The sequence below is a fragment of the Arachis hypogaea genome, chromosome 6 (genome assembly GCF_003086295.3).
Source record: "Arachis hypogaea cultivar Tifrunner chromosome 6, arahy.Tifrunner.gnm2.J5K5, whole genome shotgun sequence".
In the NCBI taxonomy this organism is placed as follows: domain Eukaryota; kingdom Viridiplantae; phylum Streptophyta; class Magnoliopsida; order Fabales; family Fabaceae; genus Arachis; species Arachis hypogaea.
The window spans coordinates 14,331,058-14,342,587 of NC_092041.1; the positions used below are offsets into that span (position 1 = coordinate 14,331,058).

At 28.4% G+C, this 11,530-nt stretch overlaps 1 protein-coding gene across 1 annotated transcript; it reads right to left on the reverse strand.

Moving 5' to 3' along the window:
• Positions 1 to 3,365: 3,365 nt before the first annotated feature.
• On the reverse strand, positions 3,366 to 8,051 carry LOC112696186 (DUF21 domain-containing protein At4g14240). The gene is made up of 13 exons (XM_025748806.3): positions 7,303 to 8,051; positions 7,145 to 7,221; positions 6,364 to 6,447; positions 6,157 to 6,270; positions 5,924 to 6,007; positions 5,652 to 5,723; positions 5,508 to 5,575; positions 5,060 to 5,147; positions 4,887 to 4,960; positions 4,432 to 4,801; positions 4,208 to 4,254; positions 4,049 to 4,130; positions 3,366 to 3,677 (listed from the first exon to the last, which is right to left on the reverse strand). The coding sequence occupies exons 1-13, from the start codon at positions 7,553 to 7,555 to the stop codon at positions 3,657 to 3,659; spliced, it is 1,434 nt and encodes a 477-aa protein (XP_025604591.1). The 5' UTR covers positions 7,556 to 8,051; the 3' UTR covers positions 3,366 to 3,656.
• Between the last annotated feature and the right edge of the window lie 3,479 nt (positions 8,052 to 11,530).

The following is an 11,530-nucleotide window of genomic DNA, read 5'->3' on the forward strand; positions in this document are numbered from 1 at the left end:
TTTCGGTCTAGTCGAGTGAATGATTATTCTAAAATAAAATAAAAAAATTAAATTTAATTAAGTCAATTTATACGACTTTAAAATCATTAAAAAATTACAAAAATAAAATTATTCATTTTGAAAAAAAAATGGATTAAGTAATAATTAATTAATACTAAATAAGATAAATGTTTATTTTTCTTTTTTTTCATAGCATTACCTACTTATTAATTAGTGAGTTTGAGTAGAAGTGGATGAGAAGTCCATGTCAAGAGGGTTAGGGAAAAAGGAGACAAAGTCAGAGGTGGAAGTTGATCATCTTAGGTGGACAATGGAACATGTCCCACATTTTTTCAACCATGGGCCACATTCATATATTCCACCACAAATTCAATTCCTTCATATCTTCAATAACTCTTACATTACATTATATATATCTATAAGCATCCATCCATTCATTCATTCATTCTTTCATTCTTGAACAATAACAACTAACTCTATTACACCAAACCCAAATTAAAAAACATCAAGTTCTTGAAATGGCCTCATCAACAACAGTTAGGAAGGTATGGTCATCAAGAGGGAGATGTTCAAAGTACATTAGGCAACAGAGGACTCGTCTTTACATTATTTGGAGATGCACTGTTTTACTCTTGTGCTGCCATGATTAGTATCATGTAGTACTTCATGTTCTTGAGATAATTACATAGCTAGATCAGAATCACAGCACAAGGTAGTAGCAATCAACAAATTATTATTACAAAAACCTTTTGTAATCTTAATTATTAGCTAGGTACGTAAGTACTAAGCAAGGCTCCACCTACCTTCATGTGTAGATTATATATATTTATATGTAAACTAACATGTATGTAATAATCATATATCACCAAATTGCCTTCTTTGAATTTTGAAGTTGTTTTTTTTTTCTTTTTCCTCTTGAATATATTGCTCTTTAGTCTATTTGCTAAAATGGTAAGGTGAAGATACTATACTAAAATAAAAATATTATTTATATATCAAAATTAGTTATTATATATTTATATATAAATATGTATTATTTTTAATTTATTTTAATTTGTATTTTATATTTTATATTAATCATTGATTTTAGTTAATTGATACCAAAATTAGGGAATAGAAATAAGTGAGAACTCATTAATGTATAAGGTACAATCATTATTTAGTAGTTATCCTATCTATTAATCTAACATGAAATATGAAATAGACATGCGATATATAGTATATAATGAAGTTCTTTAATTATATCAGTTATGTCTTTTTAAATTTTATTGATAATTGAAAATTTTAATTTATTTTTAAATAAGTAAAAAGTTTAATTAAATATATATTATTTTTTAAAGATATTAGAAAACAAAAATTTAATATTTTTATCTAAGATTAAGAGATCATTAAAAAAATAAATTAATTTTCAATTTTTTTTTTTTGGTGAAATCTTGATGTACAAAACGAGGATAACAATGTAATTTCACACATGACAAAACACAAAGGCTATGGCGGCGGTTTTCCTATTTCCGGCGTTGGACAAGGAAGTGAAAGAAACGTTTTTGTTAATTATTCATTGAAGATATTTGAGGTGTTGTTTTCATAACAATGGAAGAGGTGTTGAAGTTGAAGATGAGAGGAAAAATAAAAAGAAGATAATTTTTCATATAATAATTTTATTTATTTCTAAATTTCACTTTATAATTACCAATTATAAATATTAATCACCATATTAATATATTCTACAAATAATATTATATTACAAATCAACCTTATTTTGTTATAAATAATATGGATCAAACTAAAAAAAATAGTCAATGCAAATCAAATGCAACTGTGCAATTTTCATTCCATTGCAAAATTGATCTTATTTTGTTATTTCCATTGCAACTGAACTAACTTGTGCAGTTTATGAGTCATAATAAACAATATTATTTCAGCTACACTATACTCCACGTGTAGCTGTTGATTGACACTAGAAAACTCATCGCATCCCTGAAGATAAAATAATAATTAAATTTTCTGTTTTTGGCCACAAGTGATAAACAGTTCAAGGTATGGAATTTTCTGTTGAAAAAGATATTTTTTTTCTAGACATTTTTTTTAATGGTTGGTGATGGGTGAGTATATAATTGAAAATTTAACCAACTTAAGTTGGTCAGAGTGATCAACTCACTCGTCCGCTTAAACAAGTGTTAGGGGTTTGAATTTCGTTTTGTGCATGCAGCAACCTATTGGCCAGTGGCAGACCCTTAAAAGTTTAAATGGAGTTTCGATCCGCGACGGATTAGTCATTAACCTGTCGGGTTGAGGATACCGTGGACAACAAAAAAAATATAATTGAAAATTTGAAAAAAAAATCAGCTACAGTAGTGTAATGCAGGAATGTACTTGAGCCATTTGTAGAATATTCATTTTTGAAAAACATTAAAACAAAAATTGTTCTTTGGTCACAATCCTTGTACTAAAGCCAAGATGTGGACTTATGCAATTAAGCTTCCTCCAATTCCAATCAAAAGATTTTCATTAATATCATTTTCATATCTTTTTTCCCAATAAAATATTGGTGGTAAACTATTGTTCATTCATTAATCACTCACTTTCATTTATTTAAAAATTAATTGAAGGAGGTGCAAATCTATTAAGATGTGAAATGAAAAATTTACAAAATAAGTATACTATAATTGTTTTTTTTTTTCATTTTAATTTGAGTCTATTCATGCAATATTTCAAACACGATCAATATGAATATCTTAAAGACAGGTAAGTACTTGAAAGTTACATTGTCAAACATTGTAGCTAAATTTGAATGCAATGTTTTACCAAAATAAATAGTTTGACCATGTGTTGAAGCCTGAAAATATGTTGATTTGGATATAAATATTGCCTTTTTTTATTTATACAAGGTATTTTCAATATTTTTATATAATAATTAATAATTTATATTATTTCTAAATTTATTTCAACAACTTATATTAAGAATAAGATTGAACACACGGATACATATTGTATTTAAGAATATCCAAATATATCTATATTTTTTTTATATTAAGATAGTTAAATACGAAAAAAATATGCATATCTAAAGTATTTTTTGGTACATTTTAAAGTATACATTTTTTACACAAAAATAGTATATATTTATTACTTTTAATTATTTTCATCATGTTACCTTCATATTTAAAAGTAAAAAATAATAACACAATTCAATTTTGGGATATATGATTATTGATTCACGTGAACAGAAAATGACAACCCAAAATTTCCCATGGCCTATAGTTTTTCTTTGCCAGCAACAATATACTTTACACTATCCATGAAAAATGTTGGTTCAAATATTGTAGAAATTATATGAGATACAGCTTGCAACATTGCTATGAATATGACAGGCAAAACAAGTATCAATGTATCATTGATATTATTAAATCAAATAGCTTAGGATTTAAGGACAAAAAAGAGTAGAATTCAGGAGTTTATATTAGAAATCCTAGTTCTACATTTTGTTACAATGGCCCAAAATACATTATCTATGTATTATACTATTATATAGCAGTATATGGCCGTGTATTATGCTATGTCATCCTAACAAAAAGAGCACTAGTGGCCACACAAACTATGCTTGTTAATACACTTTGCTGATTGAAGTTCATCTTCTAAATTTCTTTATCAAACTTTCACTTGCTTGCTTGATTCCCCTGAAAGTGAACAACATTCTGTCATTGTCTAAATATTTGCATAACAACTTCTCAGGCTATCAGTTAGTGAAATGTTAATAGAACATTATGTTTTTGGTTGGAAGAGCAGCAACCATTTTTTTAGTATGCACTTCATAATTCATTAGCAATTGAAAAGAATACTGATTTTTCTTTTCAGTATGCAATAAAAACTACCCCAAGATAATAGTTATCTTTCTTTCTAGTCCAAGCTTGAATGCTTCCAAGAGAGAAAGAAACATAGAAGTTGTTAGAGATATAACCGTTTATGTTGCATCCTCCTATCAGCTTAAGGTTTTAGGAGGAGTGATGATATCATGACAGAAGTGAAAGAAAAACTGATTCTAACTTACTACAGGCTTGTGAACTGTCAACTTCCGGCCAGATGGAACTCGCGCCACTGATGTAGCAGCTGCAACAGCAGCTACACGTATTCTGCCAAATTCAAAGAGTATAAGCAAAGGGATCGAAACTCGAAAGAGAGTATAAGTGAACTGCAAAATTTAAATCACCTTCTATGTACATCTACATATACATCAGTTTCATCCACGATTTCTTCCTGCAAAGAAAAATATCACCAAAATTTCTTCAAACTATACACAATATATTGCTAATGCATTTTCATAGTTGCAACAATAAAGCACAAAAATTCCCCTAGATCCTAGTTACATAAGCTTAAAGGGGTGAAACATTTATAATCTATGAGGCTAGTGCTGTTGTGCAAGCAAATCCAAACCTGCAAGAGTTCTTCGAAAACATCCTCCAGTGTTATGATGCCAATAACTTCACCATCATCAGTGTTCTCACAAAAATGGTGAACACCGTTTGTTGCGGTTCCATTTTGTTGATATTGTTTGTCTGCAGCATGCTTATGAGTTTTGTCAATGCTGATGACAACACTCTCCGATTTGTCGGAAGACTTTGCTAGCAATGGCATAGTTAGTTGAGAATTGTGCTTGGAAACTTCATTATCCTTAGATTTGTCAGTGTCTCCATTAGCCTGAGTGCTGTTTCTATCTCTTGTAACCTTGACTACGGCGGCCATATGGCTACTTCCTTTCTGAAACTCATTTAGGATGTCATATAAAGGCATATCTGCTGGAACCCTGTGTTTTTTACAAGAATACAAATTCAGTTAAACTTGAAAATACAATTAGATTATATGAAATAGAAGGAGATTATTGATCATACCTTGGAATTCTCCGGATCGAAACAGCACTAACAGGAGTCTCAGTTTCGGCTCTTACAGTTAGAAGACTTTTTACCTGCCAAATCAATAATCATAAAGATTGGCAAACAGTTCTTTTTAGCCAGTAACATCGAAACAATTCATTAAGTTGGACACTATAGGCAATCAAACTCACTAGTAAGAGGCCAATTATATTTTTGGGGTTTCCGCTGTATACAGGGACACGACTATGGCCTCGTGCAAGAATTTTCCCGATTGCTTCCCTGCCAAAAAGCAGGGAACAAGATATATAAGTTTGCTTCACCTCTAAGTGTGCGTGCTCATGATCAGAACTGAGTTTAGGCTCAGTGACAGGTCATAACAAATAAAGTTATCAAGAAGGCCTTCTTATTTATGTTATAAATTCCATCAGGGAACAAATCATGATTTGACAGTCTGGAACTTCAATTTTCATCATGGAACAAGAGAAAGAATGAGATTAAAGTTAAATGATCAACAATTCTCTGTTAACTTCAATTACAGTAAGGTATAGGCTTATAAAATAATTACTATCAAGCAGACATGAGAAAGAAAATTAGCCGGTATTGATATGTGAACAGAAAATCTTGCAGATGCATACTTACCAGTCTAATTTGGAAGCAACATCCAAAGAAAATGTAGATTCAATTGGTGTCATAGCCTCCTCTGCAGTCTGCATAACAATGTTGATGAATTTTCTGTTATATTACAAAGCCTAAAAGATTACTTTTCTTCAAATCAGTGCATACCTTCTCAGTGAGATCAAGTGCTCCACTGATAATTGTTGTCTCATCGTGTGTGAGTTCACCGCCTTTACCAGCCTTAAATGATAAAGAAAATTAAATTTAGGGAGGGGAAAAAAATGAATACAAGATACTATAAAATTCATCATGGTAAAATTAGTAGCCTTCCCTATATAGTTGTTATCATGGTTTGCTTTTCACGGTAATAAATTAGAACATTTTTCCAGGAAATCCAAATAACTTTACAAAATGCACATGGTGATTTGAACAGAGATTACCTCTTGGCTATGGATTGAAACAAGGGCTTTCAATTGCGCTCGCCGAAACAGTGCATCGTTGTGTCCTAGTAATATATCCAGAACCTGGAAGCATAAAGGTGTAGTATAAAGTATGAACTCAAAAATGGCCATGATTTTGTTACAAATGCAACAGACCAAAAGCTAATGATGTTATTATCTTAATATAATTTCCTTGATAGAAGCTAACATGTTTAAAGAATCATAATATATACCTTTCCAATAGGGTATGCAATTGGAAAACAAATTATCATCAGAACACGTACAAGTCCCACAAAATTTGAACCAACATAGAGTCCATATCTTGAGCATATAGCTTGAGGGATAACCTAAGCCGAAAGACATCGAAACAGTTAGTTCTTTAATGTCAAGATCAAAATGTTTGAGCATGACAAAAACCATGGATTGAAAAAGTATTTTACCTCTCCAAAAGCTAGAACAAAAGTTACTGATAAAATAACAGCAACAACAGGATGAAAAATTTTATCAAGGTAGATAGGAAGTGCCTGCAGATCAAAAGAGAAGAATCCAGCATTAGTAGTTAGAAGATCGGCTAAAATCATACAATGGATTAGATGTTCACTTATTCTATAATTGACCCAAATACTCATGATGGATATTTTTATTTTATAATCTTTTTTCACCTTAAGTTCTCACACCATTAACATTGTATTAATGCAAGAGCATCCGAGAGAAATGCTATGGCTTAGTTACTGCGAAGACAAAATTTAATCACTATTAAAGTACAAGATAATAAACAAGAAGTTGCCATATTCTTGGACCAACAATAAAAGATTCATAAAGAATTATTCAATGAGCCAGTATCATCAAGAATTGTATTAACTGAGCTCTTTTTAGACTCTGCTAATTTCAGATAACCAACTCAACAAAACATGCTCTTCTTGACAAGTTGTTACTCTAAAAAAAATGAAATGCTGATACATATTTAATCACAACATCATTCAAGTTAATATTACTCTAAAGATAATTACTACATACAAGTAAAGGAGCAGCTAGTTGACCATGTGAAAACTCAGTCAAACTTAGCTCATATATTATGATTCTCCAGCCCTAGCTTCCAATTCATATAACATATGCAAACAAGATTCTATCTTGCATCATCAAACAAACACAGACTCCAATTCACTCAAAAACTACTTCAATTGCAAAAAAAATTAGTTAAAAAAAAATTGGAAATAGTACCTCCATAGCACAGGCATTACACAGAAGCAAAGTAACAAGCAACTGGTGCTGTTTCTTAACAACAGGCAAAATAGCAGCTGCAAGAAACACAGAACAAGAATAAGAACAAATTTGAGAATCAAGAAACAGAAAAAAGAAAGTTGGTAGGTAAGAAGTACCAGCTTGTTTTTTCTCAGTGGAAGTGCCACTACGCTGAAGAATCTCAAGGTCAACGAGACCAAGAGACATCAAACCGAGGGTGAGACCAGACATAATCCCAGCGAAGAGGACAAGAAAACATGAAATTCCAGCGTACACAAACCACCACAGTGTTCCAAAAGGTATGTCCTCTGAATCGGTGACTATGTGTTCCGGTGGGAACAGTTTCCCACTTCCCAGCACCCTCATCAAACTCATAGTCAGAGGTAACATCCTCTGCAACCAACCACTTTCTGCAAACGAGAAAAAGAAAAAGAAAACGCAGGAAAATATAGACACTGAAAGAGAAAATTAAATTAAATTAAATTGTATAGTGTATGTTACTGGAATGAAATGTCAACACTTGTTAAATAGTGGATGTAGCGTTACAAATAAATAATGTTGTCTAGTGTAGTAATGTAATGTATTGTACATGCTTAATAATGTAACATTTTTTCTACATGATTGATTGGGATGATTTTTCAATTTGCATTTGCATTTGCATTTTCATTATCATGAATTTATGATATTAATAATGGTAGTATGGTGGTTTTGCCTATTTATGTGTGCCCCTTTCTTCACTCTTGAGGGGTAATTATGCGACCTACTACTGTCTTTTTCTTTTTCATTTTTGTGGGAGTGTAAAATTATGGGTGCCAATTCTAATTATAAACCTATCATGCTTGTAAATAATTGTTTGAATAATTGAGGATTTTGAATCATGTGTTTCATGAGCGTCTGTGACTCCTGTCAGATACTTATACTCTTATTAACTATAATTGTAAAACCACCCCCCTCGCCCTCTTTCTTTTTTTTTTCAGGTCCCTCATTGTCCCCACTGGGTGACTTGTTTCTTTTGGGAGAGAAATTGAAACAGCGAGATAGAAATTAGAAGATGGATTAAATTGAGTTGTTTTAATATTATATTTAGTTTAAAATAAATAAAAAATAAAAGATAAATTTAAAATTATAAAAAAATATTATTAAAGTTTTAATATTTACTTTTAAAAAATTCAGTTTCTGATATTTTTATTTTTTAGAAGTACTAAAAAAAAATCAAATTTTGTGTTTTAAAATTAAAATTTTTGTTTTAATTTTCGTTTACCAAACACAATATTCAATCTCAATTCTCTAGTCTCAGTCTCAATACCTCAAAACAAATACAATCTAATACTCATTTATTTAGCTACCACCTATAAAAATATATTTAATAACCACCAAAAACGTCTCTGGATTATTCATACACCGACAAAAATGTACTCGAATTTTACTATCGACAAAAATGCCTTCAAATAATTTAAAAACACAACAATAATACCCAACAGTAAATATATATTTTCAAAAAATACCTTAGAGATTGAATTTTGATATAATTTTTTGCAAATATGCTTATAAAAATAAGATATTATTATACATAAAAATTGGTGATTTTTCGGTAAGTATATATTTTTTATAATTTTTTTGTTAACAACCAATAATACTTTTAAAAAATCACAAAATAATATATACATAACAAAAAATTACCAAATTTTAAGAATAATAATATCTCATTTGTATAATCATGTTAGAAAAAAATTACATCAAAAAATTCAATCTCTAATGTATTTTTTGAGAAATATATATTTAATGTTAGTTTTTTTCCAAGATTATCTAACATTAAATAAGTATTTCTCAAAAAATATATTAGAGATTAAATTTTGATGCAATTTTTTGCAATCATGATTAAAAAAATAAGATATTATTATACTTAAAATTTGGTGATTTTTTGTTGAGTATATATTTTTTTGGTAATTTTTTGTTAACAACTAATAATATTTTTAAAAAATTACAAAAAATATATACTTAGAAAAAAATCACCAAATTTTAAGAATAATAATATCCCATTTTTTAATTATGTTTGTACAAATTCACATCAAAATTCAATATCTAAGAAATTTTTGAAAATATATATTTACTGTTGGGTATTGTTGTTGTGTTTTTAAATTATTTAAAGGTATTTTTGTCAATAATAAAATTCGAGTACATTCTTTGTCAGCGTTTGAATAATTCGGAACGTTTTTTGTGGTTAACCATATTTAATATTATAAATAATTTTTATATTATTATAAACTTTAATTATTCATATAATACATATTTATTATTTTACTATTATAAATTTGATTATTTTAGTGATTAATTGTTTAATTATGTGCGTGTGTGTAAGTTATAAATACTTGAACGTCTCACAAAAATATGGGTCACATTATTTTTGGATCTCTAATAAGTTTGAATATAAAATTTCATGCATACTGTTAAATTCCTCGCCACCAAACCAAAACTTATAATACTAAGAAAGAGGATTTATTTTCATTATTTTTAACCTAGGTTATGAAATGATGACCTGAAAAATAAGTTGCAAAATACTGAAATAGTTGTGTGATCTGATTCTAACCAAGTAAAAAAATGAATAAATTGTGTGAACTGTGAAAGAAGGAACAAATAAAATAAAATAGTTTTGTGAGTTTTGCACACTTTTTTATTTTATGTTAAAAAAAAAAACAAAGATTCTGTTGAACAAAGCAACAAAAGGACAAAATTTTTTTAACAAAAAGAAAAGACAAAGATTTTACATGTTGAGAACGTTTTTTAATTTTTTTGATACACAATTTAAGTCCAGTATAATAAGCATAAATATTATTTGTGAACTTGATAGTTATGGCATATGGTGTTGAATAACAAGATGTTTTAACTAAGATATAATTTTTAAATAGAAAATATAATAAGAAAAAATCTAAAATTTATCCACCATTACTTTATTTATTTGTACTCTACCCTATAATTATTATTACTATTTTGATAGTCCTTTTTAAGTAATATTGTTATATAAATTTTATTTTTCTCATAAATGCTACTTTATACAGTTTAATTTTTATCCGTCGTTGTCACTATATTTACGTCTAATTATTAGGAAGCTTTAAATTAATTAAAAAAATTAATTTAAAACATTACCTAAGAAATTTTAATTTAAACCCAGGAGAACATGGCTCACAAATTTTCACACAACCCATATCCCTCTTAAGGCTCTAACCTCTAATAGATCATGCATGAAAAAGATAAAATTCCATAATTCTACTTAATAATATTACGCAAATAGTTTTTGTAAGACAACTACATAAAACAAAATATAATAAATAATACATATTACATGATCCTCTATTTTTACGTAACTTGCCTTGTATAATTTTCTATATAATTATTTTTCTTACAAGCTTGTTGAACATTATTATTAGTTATATATTATAATAAAAAACAAAAAAATTATAGTTTAACGGTTAAATTATGTTAAACTCTTTTTGTTTAATATATATATAATTTAAAAAAATAATCATATTATGTGTACGTTAAAATTAATTATTAAAATTAATTATTAATATAAAATATACATAAAAATAATAAAGATATTTGCTACGGTACGATGATAAATTCATACGTATCGATACGTTTAAAATATGGACAAATAACAATAAGACATGTGGAATTTATTTTTCACGTCAGTATTTAATTTTTTTTTAAATATATAGTATATCACCACTTTTACTAAAACATCCTTTTAATTAAATAAAAATAAAAAACATTTATTTATTTAATTTTATAAAAAAACTTAAACATCATTTCTTTATTTGATTAGACAAAAATATCTTTTTAAATTAATCAAATTTTAGAATTCAATTAATCAAAATTTTATAGTTTCAAATAATTGAAACAACAAAATAAAAACATATTAAAAAACAAAAAATCAAAATTGTTCTTCATCTGTATTAAACATATTAAAAAAACAAAAAACCAAAATTGTTCTTCATCTGCATTCAGAAACCTTCTCGTTCACGCCTACGAAGGTTTCAATCTTAGCTCCACACAAGGGCTAAACGCGAACCCATCCCTCCTATCACCCTCGAGCTCCTACTACTGGCATGCTTGTTATGAGCTGTATGTGAGTGAATAGACCAGTTGATACAGTGAAAGTGTGAATTGACGCAAATTTCTACTTTGTAACAAAATCAGGTAGTATCCAACCTAAAAGTCAAATCACTGACAATTGTTGCACTAATAACAAACTAGGAAGACCTAAATATAACTGGACAATTCAAAGAAGGAATGAACAACTGATCTATTATAAAAAAATTATCAATTAAGTTACCTAACTTGTTCTGGGAATGAACTGGCGTCTCT

Excerpts from the sequence above, each read along its gene's own strand:
- LOC112696186 (XM_025748806.3), bottom strand. The coding sequence starts at position 7,555 with ATGTTACCTCTGACTATGAGTTTGATGAGGGTGCTGGGAAGTGGGAAA. Across the intron at positions 5,148-5,507 it reads GTTGCTTCCAAATTAGACTG|GGAAGCAATCGGGAAAATTC; the intron begins GTAAGTATGCAT and ends GCTTTTTGGCAG. Across the intron at positions 4,961-5,059 it reads ATATAATTGGCCTCTTACTA|GTAAAAAGTCTTCTAACTGT; the intron begins GTGAGTTTGATT and ends TTGATTTGGCAG.